The 17204-nt window shown below is 40.9% G+C and overlaps 1 protein-coding gene across 1 annotated transcript; it reads left to right on the forward strand.

The window, feature by feature from the left end:
• The first annotated feature begins 1337 nt into the window (after positions 1-1337).
• On the forward strand, positions 1338-15222 carry SEMA6D (semaphorin 6D). Its single transcript, XM_045528447.1, has 17 exons — positions 1338-1435; positions 1990-2050; positions 2164-2226; positions 2335-2436; positions 2663-2753; positions 3207-3326; positions 4053-4145; positions 4864-5077; positions 5186-5317; positions 5660-5815; positions 5908-6081; positions 6890-7030; positions 7126-7203; positions 7624-7685; positions 8053-8109; positions 9602-9769; positions 11493-15222. Exons 1-17 carry the CDS (start codon positions 1398-1400, stop codon positions 12779-12781), a joined length of 3039 nt encoding a protein of 1012 aa, XP_045384403.1. The 5' UTR covers positions 1338-1397; the 3' UTR covers positions 12782-15222.
• Positions 15223-17204: the final 1982 nt, after the last annotated feature.

The following is a 17204-nucleotide window of genomic DNA, read 5'->3' on the forward strand; positions in this document are numbered from 1 at the left end:
CCCGAAGGCCCCCTACAGCTCTGAAGTTCAATAAAGCTAAGAGGACAGGCATACTTAGGGTATTGGTTTGTGTCCAGATGGTTTTATGTAAAAATGGAGACTTCCCTAGTGGCCCGTGTCAGCTGTGCTGCTTCATCCCGGCCCTGCTTTGCTTGATTGGTTATCGTGAAATCATTGCATTTGTTTCAATGCCCTTTCACCCTGATTCAAGATCACTCATGTAACTGTTTCCATGTTCCCTAGTAAGCTTAGGGAACTACTTGACTTAAGAATTTATGGCTAAAGCCTGGGTCACGCAGTGACAGGATCATCAGCTCTCAAGCTATTTTCGAGGCAGCCTGGGCATTTTGTGGGGGGCAGAGACAAGCTGTATTGGATGTATTTCAGGACTGGGGGAAGGGATACAGATTGAAGTTTAATTAAAATTCTGATCCCAACTTTACCCGTCTTCTTGCCAAGTCAGCAGCCAGCATTTCTGCTCGTGGTTCTGGTGATTCTGCTGTGATGCCATACAGTTACCTCAGAAATTCTTGCAAATTTGCCTAAAACTTCAATATGCTCACCAGATGCTTGAATCAGGCCTGGCGCACCGCCATCTTTTTGCCCGTGTTTTCAGAGATACCTGATCCACCACTGCCAGCATTCCTGGTGGGAGGGGGGCTTTGGAGGGAGCTGGTGGTGAAAAGTGAGCTGATGACAAATGAGAAAACAGTTTCATCACAGCACAGAGATCGTTGCAAACTGCTTCTGTTTTCTAGGTAGCTCGGTGGGATTTCTGAGGAGGGGCTGCGCTGACTTCCTCGTGGCCCACCATGAGGGTCTCCCTGCTCTGCGCCCACATGCTGCTCCTGACGGTCTCCCGGTTGAGGGCAGTCAGCTTTCCTGAAGATGATGAGCCCCTGAACACCGTGGACCATCACTGTGAGTCATCTCAAGAACACCGGCCTTTGCTGAGAAGGAAGCTTCTTTGTTTTCATTTTCTAAGCACATTCATTTTCAGAAAGAGGGAGAGAAGGATTTTTATGTCTTAAAGATGTTTTGCATATTAATTTATCTGTAATTATTTCCTGGTGTTTGGAGGTAATAGGACAATTTTGTGGGGTGCTTTTCTACAGCAACCCATAGATAGGTTATATATTTTCAGTTAAAAGAAAAAGACCATTTGCTGACATTCACTGTCTTTCATTCATTTATATTCAAGACCTTAAGAGAGGAATTTAGTTAAAACCCTTCTACAACTAGTATATACAGCTAATCAATGCTGTATATTGATTCTTCAGCTCCATAATCCTGACTGATGGTTTAGCCCATTTTTACTTGCAGATTCAAGGCAATATCCGGTTTTTAGAGGACGCCCTTCAGGCAATGAATCGCAGCACAGGCTGGACTTTCAGCTGATGTTGAAAATTCGAGACACACTTTATATTGCTGGCAGGTAATTTTCCTCTCGTTGGTTTATTAGATTAAAATTCTTTTCTCTTGTGGCGCTTGCATTAATGTGTGTAGTTCATGAAAAACTAATATGTGATTGTGATCAAAAATTGCAAGTAGCCAGAAATATCCACTGAGAAGAGTCAGTGTTGTATACCAGGAACAAAATACAGAGTCACAGCTTTCGGCAGTGCTGTTTTATCGCTGCCATCAAGAAATCATACACCATTCTTTTTCCCTAAAGCAGTGGGGGGAAAAAACTTTATTCTTTTTCAACTTAGAATTATTCAAGCAAATATTAGAAATATGTCTGTGCTAATACCATGAAGCAGTTTGACCCATGCCTGGAGAGAATAGCTTTTCTTTGCTCTCTGACTACAGTGATATATAAAAGTATCTCACTAATGAAAAAGTACTCTTTGTTGACTTTGCTTGAGACAGAGAAAATCCAGATGATCTCCAAAACACAATAAAGGCAGATCTGTAAAAATAAAATAAGAAGCAGCTTAACATTTTTATGTATTCACATGATATGACTTACTGCCTTATTTCCAACAGGGATCAAGTTTATACAGTAAACTTAAATGAAATTCCCAAAACAGAAGTAATTCCAAGCAAGGTGAGCAACTGTAGTTGACAAATGCATTTGCATTCCCTCAGTACCTGAATGATGTTCCCTTCCCCTCCAAAAATATTCCCAGTAAAAAATTTAATTTTGCTTGATTAATACAGAAACTGACGTGGCGATCAAGACAACAGGATCGAGAAAACTGTGCTATGAAAGGCAAACATAAAGTGAGTTCAACAGACAAGTGCCTGCCAGACTTAGTCTTTTGTGGGCTTGATAACCACAGTGTCAGCAAGCAGAATGTCTGATTTTAATGTAATTATTATTTTCTGTAGGATGAATGCCACAACTTTATCAAAGTATTTGTTCCAAGAAACGATGAGATGGTTTTTGTTTGCGGTACCAATGCATTCAATCCCATGTGTAGATACTATAGGGTAAGTTTTATATGATGTGCTTTTTTTTGATCAACTGTTCTTCCCTCAGTGGTATATTGTTAAAGTTGAATCCTTTCTGTTTTCTAGTAATTTATTTTATCTCTAATGCTATGAAAGAATAAAGATAGACTTTTTCAAATAGAATTTCAATACAAATAAAGCAATATTGCCTTCCAACAGGTACATTGAACAGTTCTAACACCAGCTATTCATTTTTCTTTTGTAGTTGAATACTTTAGAGTATGATGGGGAAGAAATTAGTGGCCTGGCAAGATGCCCATTTGATGCCAGACAAACCAATGTTGCCCTCTTTGCTGGTAAGATCCTTCAGTGTAATAAATATAAATGATTAATGGCATTGAAGGTGCAAAAGGAATTTAAAGGAAGAAAGCTCATAACTTGAATAGCTAACTTGATATAAGTGTTTCAAAGGCTAAAAAATCTATGAACAAATTTCCAAAAAAGAGGAAATTAAAAGCAAAGCTATTTCAGCGCATATTGTAAGTATTCTGTCACTTGGTCCTGTGGTGAACTAGGCCAATGACCCTTGAATAAGTTGCTTAACATTTTGATGCTTAGATTTCTCATCTGTAAAATTAGGTAATGCCATGGGCCACCCTGTCACAGGTTGATTGTGAGTACCAGGTGTAGGTTTATTTGTGTAAATAACAGTAACACAGGTGAAAGCACACCAAAGGGTTTAACACACTACATTAACACACTGCAGGATAATTCTGATTGTTTTACCAAAATTATAACTGTGGTTTCAGATGGGAAGCTGTATTCTGCCACAGTGGCTGACTTCTTGGCCAGCGATGCTGTTATTTATCGAAGCATGGGTGATGGGTCTGCACTTCGCACAATAAAATATGATTCCAAATGGATAAAAGGTACGTTTGAAGAACAGTGACATGGCGGGGGTCACCAGGACAGTGGGACGGCCTGAGTGGAAGCAGCAGCCATGGCCATGGGGTGGTTCAGCGCATGACTTTATGCTCTTTATTTAGAGCAAGCACACACTGCTGAGGCTTCGAACAGGGCCATGGATGGGGAGTGAAGAGACTAGTAGTCATATCAGGAGAGTAAGTTCATCCAGGTGTATATCCTGAATGACCACAACAAAAAGAGAGAGAGAGAGAGCTCTGGTCTCTGTGTGCGCCAATTTGTCTACCTCTAAATGCATGGAATACTACTTGTCCACGCTCGCCTACCTACCTTGGAAAGTTTACAGTGAGAATTGATTAGGCCATATCTGCAGAGTCATTTTGTTCCTCAGAGTCTAGAAATCAAGATGCTTTATTCTCAGTATAAGAGATTTTCTTCCCTAGTTAAATAGGTTAATGAATAAATCTGTTTAAACAAAGACCTTTGCTGTAGCTCAGTGCCGTGTAGGCCTTTTTACAGCCCATTAGCTGACTTTAAAGACAACGGGTTCCCTGAAGCTTGAACACACCCATATTGGGACTCCTCAAAATTGTTGGCATATCGGAGTCCTTGTTGGCGTGAATGTAACGACGCGACATCTATCAGTCATGCCTGGCAGTCGGTGGGGGGGGGGGTCTTATGCTAATTGAATTACTCTTTAGGAACCAGTTTGTTTTCAATTTTTCTTTCAGAGCCACATTTTCTTCATGCCATAGAATACGGAAATTATGTCTATTTCTTCTTTCGAGAAATTGCCGTAGAACATAATAATTTAGGCAAGGCAAGTATGCGCTTGACTTATATTGAGGACTTGTACTGCATGGCATTGAGACCGCTTTGGTAGAGCTGTGGATGCTCGCTGGGCAGGTTGCCAGCACTCGATTCAATGCACACAGGGCCGAGTGCAGAGAGGTGGGTTGCTTATCCTGAGAATAATTGCCAGAAAACAATGGCCAGAGTGAGGACAGCAACCTTGGGCCTTGAGAAGTTTTTTTTTTTTCTCTGCCACCGCAGAAAATGTTCTACAGGTACCCTTGAGCTATGGATGCTTTTACTCTTTAGAAATCCACTGATAGTCTATTCTTTCTCAGTGTTAAAAGGCAGAATAGAAAGTAGGGGCCCCATTCAATTTTGAGTGTTTCAGTGAAAGCCCATGTGATTTTAAAGTATTGCAACCCTTTCTGCACACATTTCATTAACAATACCAGACGCAGAATTGGAGACAAAGTGCAGGAATGATTTCCATTCAGCAAGGCAGATAGATGGCTCACTTCTTGGGAAGCACGTTTGGCAAAATGGGAAAATGGCCCTTTTTTCTCACAGGTAAATCTAGTTTACATTGTTACTGTCCAGACCTCTAGAGAGAAGGCTGCTACTAGATTCTTTTGCACCAGATATATCTTTAGCATTTTTCTGTCCATCCCTAAAATAGTGGCATTTTGTTTCCGTTCCTCATCCTTGCTCATAGCCCTGTTGCTTTGCTTTTGTCCCCCGGGCAGGCAGTATATTCCCGTGTGGCCCGCATCTGTAAAAACGACATGGGGGGCTCCCAGCGGGTCCTGGAGAAACACTGGACTTCGTTTCTGAAGGCTCGGCTTAACTGTTCTGTCCCTGGAGATTCATTTTTCTACTTTGATGTCCTGCAGTCTATCACAGACATAATACAAATCAATGGCATCCCCACTGTGGTCGGGGTGTTCACCACCCAGCTCAACAGGTGAGAGCAGCTCCCTGGCACTTCAAAGGATGTTCCGTGCCTGCGAGTCAGAACCAGCAGTGGGCCCATTGTCACCAGCCTCTTACGGATGGTTTTCTCTTCTTTCAGCATCCCTGGTTCTGCAGTCTGTGCATTTAGCATGGATGACATTGAAAAAGTATTCAAAGGACGGTTTAAGGAACAGAAAACTCCAGATTCTGTTTGGACAGCGGTCCCCGAAGACAAAGTACCAAAGCCAAGGTAAAGAAAAAAGTCAAAAAGGGTTTTGTCTTGAACAAAACTCCCTGGTCGTTGGAAGCATCCATCCCCAGAAAGCAGCTGGGCCAACCTCCCACACCAGCGTGGGTCCCTCTGCAGCGTCTCAGACAGAGTTAGTGAACATCACCTTGCGACCTGCAAGCCTGTAGCATGAACGTGGAGAGCCCATTGAATCCAGGGCCACAGCATTGCTCCTCTGGTTTCACTCACTCACCTGTCCCTCCTGACCTCTTCTTTCAGAACGTGCGCTTATTCCTGAGATGCAGTGTGTGTCTGTGTGTGTGAGAAGCAGGGGGGAATAAAAGAACACTGTTTTCCTTTCAGGCCTGGCTGTTGTGCAAAACATGACCTTGCTGAAGGTTATAAAACCTCCATCGATTTCCCGGATGAAACCCTGTCATTCATCAAGTCCCACCCGCTGATGGACTCTGCCGTTCCACCCATCGCCGATGAGCCCTGGTTCACAAAGACTCGGGTCAGGTGAGATTGTGTGGGAAACAGTGGCCCCCTTCTGTCCAGCCTGTTCTCTTCTGGTCAGCCTCCCCTCTGACTTCTGCCACCTCCTCTGGCAGGTACAGATTGACAGCCATCGCTGTGGACCGTTCTGCCGGGCCCTACCAGAACTACACAGTCATCTTTGTTGGCTCTGAGGCTGGCGTGGTACTTAAAGTTTTGGCAAAGACCAATCCGTTCTCTTTGAATGACAGCGTATTACTGGAAGAGATTGAAGCTTACAACCATGCAAAGTAGGTACATTTTACGAGAACACCCTTCAGCACTGCTCAAAAATTTCTGGTGTATATTTCATCTAGCCATTTCCTTTTAGCCCTCTAAATTAGCAGTGGTTTGGCATATTAGTGTTTTTTTTTTTCTCACCAAAATAAATCCTGGATTGTTTTTTTTTCTTTCCATGAGCCCACTAGAGCAAGGAGGTGAACAGTTGATGAGTTTAAAAATAATTCAGCCCTTTTTTTTAACCTGTGGAAAATGAGAACATTTTAGTAGCACTCCTTATACCTTGCAGATATATTTCAGGTTGCCACATACAGCAGACAGTTGGTTGGAAGCAGGTATACACACACACACACACACAAACACACAAACACACATATACATACATACACAGAATATCTAGGTAAGCATTTTCTTCCAACCATTGCTATGTAAGAGATTATTTGGACCATCAAAACAAACAAGAAATAGGTGAGAAGTGAAACTAAGGAGAGATCAGAAACCTCTAACACAGAAGATTTAAATGCATTAAAACATTATCCATTTCATTCCCTGTAATCTAACATAGCCTTCACAAATGCACTTCCCTTTGAGCATCATAACAGGAAAGCAATCTTAAAAACCCTTTGTCCACCCTGAAATTTAACCAGCCATGCAGAGAAATAGAAGATGAATCACATAATTATTATTTCCCAAGCTACGTACTTGCCTAGTTCGTCACCAAGACTATTCCTTAACATTTCCCCAGCTCTCAGTAATTGCTAAACCAAACCATGCTTGACTGACTAAACATATGGCTCCAAAATGTATCCCACAAAATAGGTGCAATGCTGAGAATGAGGAAGACAAAAAGGTCATCTCATTACAGTTGGATAAAGATCACCACGCTTTATATGTGGCGTTCTCTAGCTGCGTTGTCCGCATTCCTCTCAGTCGCTGCGAGCGTTATGGATCATGTAAAAAGTAAGCTCGTGTTTCTGTACTTACCCTGGGTGTTGCAGCATCAAAACCTTTGATGATGAAAAACTGCAAATTACATTCTATTTGGTGTCATACAGGTCTTGTATTGCATCTCGTGACCCGTATTGTGGCTGGTTAAGCCAGGGGGCCTGTGGCAGAGTGACCCCAGGGATACTGTAAGTACACTTTGTCACGTGAGCCAGGATGAGCTGTCTTCTCAAGGATCTCTAAAGCTAGAAAGTTTAGAAAACTTCCAGTTATACTACTTTTGTTTCTTTCTTTTTTCTTTTTTTTTTTTGGTATGAGAGAAGAGAAAAGAAAACCTGGAGATGTGAGAAGGGAAATGATAGACATAATAACACTTAAGGGAAATGGATGGAGAGAAAAAAATAATTCTTTTAAACATTTTAGTTGAAAATTTTTTTAAAAGACATAGTCATTTTATTAATAGCCCAATCATGTTGAAATGTTGATTTTTTTTTTTTCTCTCTGCCTATTCTGACTAATCAGTCTGTGTTCTTGGTTCTGCTCTGATTGTCACTTGTGTTCCTATGAAGGCTGTTAACCGAAGACTTCTTTGCTTTCCATAACCACAGGGCTGGTGGATATGAACAAGACACAGAATACGGCAACACAGCCCACCTAGGGGACTGCCATGGTAAGACAGAATCTTCCATTCCCTCCTGGAGCCTCTTTTGGACCACATTTGCACGTGGACGTTATTTTACAATCAGTCTTTTTAATGACTTGGGACACATACCACCTAGCATTTAACTTAAACTTCGCAAAAGCTGAGCTGTTTGGTCACGGGGATGCGTTAGAAAAGGGTCTTACTTTTTCTTTTCCTTCACCATTTATAATTCTGTAGGAAATCTAGGGAGTGGTAGTCTAACCAGTAGGTTAACCTTTTAATTTATAGTCTTTTTATTTTTTTTTTTTTACTTTTTTTAGTTAATTGGAATTCGTAAATTTTTGCTTTCTTTCGGTTACTTTTTACTGATTACTTGTTCCTTTAATTCTTTTAGAAATTTTGCCTACTTCAACTACACCAGATTACAAAATATTTGGCGGTCCAACATCTGGTTAGTTTTTTTTAATTTTTTTGAATTAACAAACCTTTTCTTTCCTTCAGTTCAGCATTTTCAGCCCCTTCTCCCCACCTTTTGCGCAGTTTGGCAGCCCTTCATTTTTCTGCTTTGACTCATAATCCCACTGACGGTACCAAAAGACTTTTCTCACTTAGCTCCTCACCCCTGTGTAGCATGTTAACAGTTCGTCATTGACCAAGGCACATCCTCTGAGAAAAACCAAATGGGTTAACATAGTCTGCATTCCAGCTGCACGCACGCCCACCCAAGCTTTCTTCTTCCTCACCCCTCCGCATCGTGAATGCTCCCTCTGGCCATCTGTATTTAACGGATGGCAGAAATTCATTATTTCCTCATCTCTCCTTACCTTTCCTAAGACCTAGTAAACAAATACACATTTCCCTAAAATGTGTATTTTAAGTTTTAGAGATCTTTTTTTTTTTTGAATGATTTGTGGTAATCCTGGGAATCTTTGAATGCTGTGGTCTCAGTGGTGTGAAAGAGGCTTCCGGGGCGTGAATGTATTAAGATGTATTTGGATGTATTAAGATGTGCAGTGGGCTCCCCCAGCCTCTCTGTCTGTATCTGTCTCGGAGCCTTCATCTGGGACTGTTGGCCAGTCTGAACTGGGGTCTCTGAGATTTAAGCCTAAAAGCGTATGCTTACATTTTAAGAGAAAAATCTACTTGTGGGAATTCATAATAGACATGCTAAAGGGTTAAGTTACTCCTGGTCCTATTGCTGCTTCTAAAACTCGCCAGCCAGCAGTTTCATTCCTCAGGGGGAGAAAAAGATGGCAGATCTTGTATACCAGAACATCTTCCTTCAGTTTGTAAATGCTGTTGCTCTTGCATTAGTTACTGCTAACTCTTTGGAAGAAACTCCCTAGGCATTTTGGAAGGTGCAGGCAGCTGGTTCTTGCTTTTGTGTTTTACCATTGAATGGTAGGGCCTCAGTGCAGAGAATAATCTGCAAGTGGATGGGAGGTCCACAGTAAAGCTGAATAATTTCTTGGCAGGGCTGGTTTATCAGGTCTAAAATCCAGTGTTTATACAGACTTAACCAGGTACTTTGTGATGAAGTTACATTGTAGCTTCTCCAGTGAAGGCTATACAGTTTCCAGCCATCCCTGAAAGTGCTTTTTAAAGCATACACAGAAATAAATGAAATGATGTTGTCTCAGAAGAGAATGAGAAAATAGCAATTATTCTGCATTGGGATTTGTATTAACATTTTCAGGACTATCATTAATAACCACAGGGGCTTCAAAATCTGCTTAATATGTCTCTACTGTTAATTTTTTAGTTTTTATTCTTCCCTTGCAAGAAAGGAACTTGATGTAGTCTCCTCAGGTGTGTTTTTACGAAATCCTAGAACAAGCTTTCTCATAAAATTTACTTAAACTTGACTTAAAAATGCAACAGACCAAGCAGAAAAAAATCTTCTCACACTACCCATGTTAATAAAAATCTGTTTGCCACCACAGACATGGAGGTATCTTCATCTTCTGTTACCACAATGGCAAGTATCCCAGAAATTACACCTAAAGTGATTGATACCTGGAGACCTAAACTGACGAGCTCCCGGAAATTTGTAGTTCAAGATGACCCAAACACTTCTGATTTTACTGATCCTTTATCAGGTATCCCAAAGGGTAAGGCCTCACCAGGGAACCCATCTCTAACTGTGTGGAAACCTGATCCCTAATGTGGCTGAGGCGTGTGTGGTTTCTCCGGAGGTGAACCTCCGTGGAGCTGCTACGGTTGTGCCTCCACCTCCCCTGGCCACAGTCTCTTCGCTCCTCTGTGGTTTTATCTGAGTGCATTCCTTAAAAGATGAGAGAGGTACAAAGCTGTTGAAGAAAGGTTTGGTGAAGCAGCCGCTCAGACAATCTAATCTGTGTTGATTTCTGTCTGAAGAAGCAGAGAGCCGGAGAGATATCAGAGAATTTCTAGGGTTACCTCAGCAACTTTAAAAAACAAAACTCATTAATTGCAAATATCTTCATATCATGTTTTGTCTCAGAGTTTTTCCCAGCTTCTTGTTTAGCTTCAATTCAAAATGTTTATGAAAGGATACGTGAGATGTAAGTTGCTTGAATGCCACAAGCAATAAAACGTAACAGAGTGCTGATCTATAACTATCCTTTCTAGCCCATAAGAGAGGCAGCTATAAAATAGCTGCCTGTTGAATTGGCTTATTAGAAAAATAAGAAAAAAAAATCTATTATTTAGTGCTTACCAAACTATGGTATCAGGTTTCCAATCAGTTTTTGTAGCAGCGCATTGTCATTTATGATTTACATTTGTTTATTTTGGTTTTATGTGTTTTCGTTGTAAACGATTTAATAATCATTCTTCTTTCTGCTTTGCTTATTTTAATCATACCATTTTTTTTCTACTTTTCTTTCTTGGTCTTTCACAATGCCACTGAATTCCATAACCCTGAACATTGATTAAAAACAACTAATGTTCAAAAGGCCTTAGTACTAACCTAAAGCAACAGAATCTTCAAAATCACTCTAACTTACCTTACTCTGGGATAGCTGTGTTGATAGCATGTAACAGACTTGGATACCTCTTAAACTAACATTTCTTTGATTGACTGTTAGATGTCTGTGGTTGCACTGAAAATTCCAATAATTATAAACTAATTAACTCTTCTTTTTCTAGGTTTAATATAAATATTTTCAAATATCTCCAAATAATTTAATGATGTTACTAATAAATACACAGTATGTTTCCTTAGACTGTCTAGATTTCTTATGTAGCAGGAAATTCAAGAGTGCTTCACCCCAAAATGAAACTAAAAAAAAGAAAAAAAGCGAACATGAAAGTCTATATTGTAGCTTATAGAGACCAAGCAGATACTTTCAGTTTATGAATAAAGTATGTGTTTTTATTTAAGTTAGCATAATTGTATTAGAATAATTATTTTAGCATAGTGTATATTTATACTAATTCATACCTTTTCCTAATCCCAGCACCTGCCTCTTAAACCTGATTGATGCTTTAAGAGAATATCATGAAACAAAACATTTAATGAGCTTAAAATTGGCTGTTCAGGAAATCTACACTTTCTATTTTTTAGGTAGAAACTTAAAATCTCTAATGTTGTTTAACAACTGTTTAAGGGGGGTTGGTGGAAAGAACAGAAAAATACAGATGAGTGGGAGATTAGAGTTATGTTGGCATTTGTGGCAATCAGATATGTCTCTGGGGATTAGAAATAAAATATACATGGAATCTTGGAGTCTACCTGACTCTCCAGGCCAAGCATATGGACCATGTGAAGGTAGTGTTAGCTTAAGCCGTTTACTGTTTAGTATTATTTGTAAAAAGCATCTCATTCGCACTTTTCCCATGTGTTTGTTGCAGGTGTGCGATGGGAAGTCCAGTCTGGAGAGTCTAACCAGATGGTCCACATGAATGTCCTTATCACCTGTGTCTTTGCTGCTTTTGTTTTGGGGGCATTCATTGCAGGCGTGGCAGTATACTGCTATCGAGACATGTTTGTTCGGAAAAATAGAAAGATCCATAAAGATGCGGAATCTGCCCAGTCGTGCACAGACTCCAGTGGAAGTTTTGCCAAACTGAATGGTCTCTTTGACAGCCCAGTCAAGGAATACCAACAGAATATTGATTCTCCTAAACTGTATAGTAACCTGCTGACCAGTCGGAAAGAGCTGCCACCCAATGGAGACACTAAATCTATGGTAATGGACCATCGAGGCCAGCCTCCAGAGCTGGCTGCCCTTCCCACCCCTGAGTCTACACCTGTGCTTCACCAGAAGCCCCTGCAGGCCATGAAGAGCCATTCTGACAAGGCCCACGGCCACAGCGCTGCCAGGAAAGAAACCCCTCAGTTTTTTCCCTCTAGTCCTCCACCTCATTCCCCGCTAAGTCATGGGCATATCCCTAGTGCCATCGTCCTTCCCAATGCCACCCATGACTATAACACGTCCTTTTCAAACTCCAATGCTCACAAAGCTGAGAAGAAGCTTCAAAACATTGATCACCCTTTTACGAAGTCATCCAGTAAGAGAGATCACCGGCGTTCCGTGGATTCCAGAAATACCCTCAATGATCTGCTGAAGCATCTAAATGACCCAAATAGCAACCCCAAAGCCATCATGGGAGACATCCAAATGGCCCACCAGACCCTGATGCTGGATCCTGTGGGACCTATGTCTGAGGTCCCCCCTAAGGTCCCTAACCGGGAGGCATCTCTGTACTCCCCTCCTTCAACTCTCCCCAGAAATAGCCCAACCAAGCGAGTGGATGTCCCCACCACTCCTGGAGTCCCAATGACTTCTCTGGAAAGACAAAGGGGTTATCACAAAAATTCCTCCCAGAGGCACTCTATATCGGCTATGCCTAAAAACTTAAACTCACCAAATGGTGTTTTGTTATCCAGACAGCCTAGTATGAACCGTGGCGGCTATATGCCCACCCCCACAGGGGCAAAGGTGGACTATATTCAGGGAACACCAGTGAGTGTTCATCTGCAACCTTCCCTCTCCAGACAGAGCAGCTACACCAGTAATGGCACCCTTCCTAGGACGGGACTAAAGAGGACACCGTCCTTAAAACCTGATGTGCCACCAAAGCCTTCCTTTGTTCCTCAAACCCCATCTGTCAGACCACTGAACAAATACACATACTAGGCCTCAAGTGTGCTATTCTTGTGTGGCTTTATCCCGTCCATGTTGTTGAGAGGATGATGTTGTAAGGGTACCTTAAGACAAGAGACTCGCTTGTATTTTGGGAGAACCAAGTGGCCAAAGAAACTCCTTCTAACTTTGGCAACATCAGAACTTGCCACGTGTAGCTACTGCAGCGAGGCTTCTGTGTACTTAACCTGAAAACAAAGGAAGGTGCTGGTCATTCCATTTATTGTGTTTGAAGCTAAAGAGATGTGTAGCTCCCAGGGGCTACCTTACCAGGATAAGGAGCTGATACAGTACTCAGAAGAATCTGTGAACAAATACTTGAAAATGGGTTCAATTAAGACTGCCATTATATGTGGTCTTCCCATTAAATGTGAACATTTTAATATGTATGCATTCACCTTGCCTCTTGCACAAATGTCAAAAAAAAAATGGTAATGTCTCAAAGAAATGAACTTGTAGATTACCAAGCAGTTTGCTAAAAATTCAATCTTTGACCCAAACTGTAGCATTTTTTTCATGTGTGGCATTTTTTTTCATGCCACCAATAAACTGTGTTGCGAGCGTGTGTGTGTGAGCGTGTGTGTGTATGTGTGTGTGCGTTCTGTACCCACTAAGGTTTGTTTAGGTGCCCATTGCATTTTTTTGTGCTATGGAGTTGTTTACATTGAGCATGACTGAACAAGAGACAATAACTTTTTCCCACAGCAGTCCATTGGGTTCAGCTTTGAAAAAGGAATAAAATCAAGGCTCTTTGACCATCAGAATGGTGAACTTGACTTAGTGGTACCCAATGCCAGAATGTAAGAGTTGCGAGTAATTTTGTGCTGCTATTCATTAAAACTTCTATTCCAGTCTTGCCAGCTTAAAGAGATCGAGATATTAAGAGGTATCTTTGATTTATCTACCAGTATTCAGTAGTAAAAGTTACCTGTCCACTGTGAATCAAAGCCCGAGTCATTCTATTTAACCTTGGACACACTAATACAGTTTTATTTTGATTGTGTTTGGTTTTTTTTCCCCCCATGTAGTAAAATTTCTCCTCTTTTACTCTTCCTACCCCCAAGGTAAAAAAACAACAAATAACAACAACAACAAAAAAAACAAAAGATGAAAGACGAAAGACATATGAAAGGAATTGTAATTGGCTTAATAGAAACAGTCTGTGAAAACCTAACAGTGGTGCAATCATGTTGTGTATGTTGTGTTATGTGAGAGTTTTCTCCTAAGTCATGCAGGTAATGACAGTATACTGTAAATACCACATGTGAGTTTACCTGAATCTGTGCATTTTGTGCCTTATTCATGAGAATGATAGAAGTACTAAAATATGTCAAGTGTTTTCAATATAGCACATTATTTACCGAGTGCCAGTTGTAAATGCTTTTCAACCAGCACCTGAAAAGACTTTCAGAAAAAAAATCATAAAAACAACCTAGAACAATTAATTTGTTAAACAATCCACCCTAATAGCAGCATTACATCCTTTGCCATGATAAACATTCCACTCCTGCTTTCCTGAGGATGAAACAGCGATAATGTGAACTCAGATGAGGTTTCCTGGATACTGTGACACCTGCGGAAACCGTACAGAGTCGTTTATACGTAGTTTGGCAGAAACCACTTACAGTGGATGATGTGCAACCCTGATGACTATTTCAGTTAATATGCTGCACACCACACAGTGGTTCATTGAACCTAACCTAGAAAATACCAAGACAGGAATGCTCCTGACTTAGTCAGGCAAATAAGTTCAGCTGATTTCTTGTGATAGCATTGATGGTATCTATTACTTGGGGGAGGACAGGTTGCAGAAGACCAGATCATTTTTATACAGAATGTGGAATACTGATACAGTTATGCTTTTCCTTTGAGAACACTGTTTTACAAAGAACGTGATTTCCTGTGATCTCTGGAAGCTCAAAAGCTAAAACTTCTGTTCTTGAAACACTTCAGCTCTTCAACTAAAATATTACAGATTAATAATAAATTAAACCAACCCATGGTAAACACTACTCAGTCCACCGACAACAAACATGTGTTTGAATTCACCTTACCAATATTAATCCCAGCGTGTGTAAAACGGAACAGTAACTCTATGTGACCCCAATAACATTTTGTAACATTGTGCTGCCTTGTAGTTTGTAATGTGAGTTCTATCAGTATTTATGTTGAAATTTCTAACATTAAATCTAGTCTCTATCCTGTTAATTTAATTTTTAAATGCTTTATCCATTTGTGCAAAGGTAAACACAGATTGTATCTTTTTTAATGGTACGGCATAAAAAGTAACCCTAAAGTGAAGTGGCTCTATACTGTTTTATAGAGTACTTTAACATGTATAGATATCTTGTAAACTTGTATTGTGGATGTGTAAATAATATGTACTTTGGGTTTTTAACACCGCATGTAAAGTCAAAATAAAATATACAAATCATACCCTGTCTCTTATTATTGAAGAGGTTTGTAACATATCATATTTTAAAAATATTTTTAAGTCAATCAACACCAGTAAGACTTTTCTTGTAAAATTTCTGCCAAAATATTCTTATCTGGAACATTTCCTACTTGGTGATGGTTTCACTACTGTTCTCTCCTTGCAAAGCTGATTCTAAAGGCCAGACCCCTGAAAAAAATGAGAAACTCTTCAGAAAACCAGATGAACTGTACTGCATCAACTGTCAAATGCTTCAGGCAAACATGGTCGTGGCTTACACTGTCCCCATATCTAGTTCAACAGACATTTTTCAAATCCATGATTTGTATTCCCAAATGAAATATTTAATGTGATTTTAGTTCAAAATTGTAACTGGCTAGCAGAGTTGCTGTGAACATTTCTTAGTATTTGGTATATGGAATTTCTCAATTCCATTGTTTTAGCTGAATGGGATATTTTTGGTGATATCTTCCCTAAATATTGAAATGGAAGGTAAAAACATGATTCCATGGTTCTTCCTTAGCATGTAGAGTTACTGACTACTGTCATTGCCCCTCGTGGATGTTGAAGCTGTCAAGCCACTTCTGAGAGAGCCAGCAGGGTTGATGGTAGCAATCCCTGCTCTCTTGGCTCTAGCTGCAACTCTTAGCCAAAGCCCACCTGCACTTCCTACGTGGCCACATTTGTCAAGAAGCCTCAGCAACTTCTTTGCCAAACAACACGAATGGCCATATTCCTGTTTGGAGCCTTATTCTCTGTCACGATGTCATCTGTTAGGGGTGCTGCATTTCAGTGTCAGTTCAGTGGTAGCAGAAGTCCTTTTTTATTCCTAAATGTTATGCTCTAGTCTACAGCCATGCAGAAGAGTTTCCAGGAGGTCTTTTGTGAGAGAAGGAGGTTGGTGGGAGGCCTCTTTGCCCCCTTTCACAGCTCCTGGCTCTACAACTGTGCACCCAGCAAGGCAGGGCCACTAGTCAGGGCCTGACTTGGCATTCCAAACCCCACCCCACCATCGGAAGGAGGTCTGGAAGGAGGTCTGCGTAAGCCTGCATCCCAGTGGGGGGCTGGGGAAGAGGGTAGAAGGTGTCTCCCAGCTCACTGACTTGCAGAAGTCAATGTGTAACTCTGAGAGTTTGAACAAATGGATGAAGGAAGAGACAATTAAAGGAAATGTATCATCACCTTTGTTTCTTCCTGGGCTGCTTTGACATTGTATTGACTTTCACTTACATTGCCTATTTCTATTAAATTGGTATTTATTGTGCCTATGGTCAGTATACCAGTGATCCTAGGTTCAGTTTTTGTTTTTTGCTCTTAAAAACTGCATCTTTCTTTCTTCCCTTAGAGAAGTTCTTAGCCTTTTTCCATCAAGGACATCTTTGATAGTTTAATGAATGCCATGGACTGAAAGGTGAATTTCTGTTTCCTTTTCATGGGATAAAGAGTCCCCTAAAATCACAGTTATAAATCCTTCAAATGAATGATCAGATCCCATTTGGGAGATGTGGGATAAAGGAACGGGGGACTTCCCTTAGGGAACACATTATAAAATCAGAAAGTAAAGGTATAAAATGAACTAACCAGGACGGCACATTGCTGCTCTAGTTCCCAAAATCCCATTGACTGGGCATTTAGGTTACTCCAGGAAGTGGTAACTTTGAAGCCAGATGGAACCATAGAAATGCTGATACAGTCTATGAAGAAAGGGCATCTCCCCTGTCAGGTAATGACATGACAGACCAGGTGCTGGCCCGGCACCAAGACTCACCTCCCTGCTATGGGAGAGAAGCCGACTTTCTCCTCCCCTCCCAGCTGGTCTCCATCATCCTCCTCGTCAGAGGAGGGGAAAGAACAAAGTGTGCAGAGAAGCCCTGGGTCCAGGTCTGGAGAGCTGAGTCCTAATCCTGACTCCATCACTCATCAAGTGATCTGGGGGCTCTCCACCTCTCCCAACTTCATTGCGCTCACTTTTGAAAAGAGATG

The sequence above is a fragment of the Lemur catta genome, chromosome 1, assembly GCF_020740605.2.
Source record: "Lemur catta isolate mLemCat1 chromosome 1, mLemCat1.pri, whole genome shotgun sequence".
In the NCBI taxonomy this organism is placed as follows: Eukaryota; Metazoa; Chordata; class Mammalia; order Primates; family Lemuridae; genus Lemur; species Lemur catta.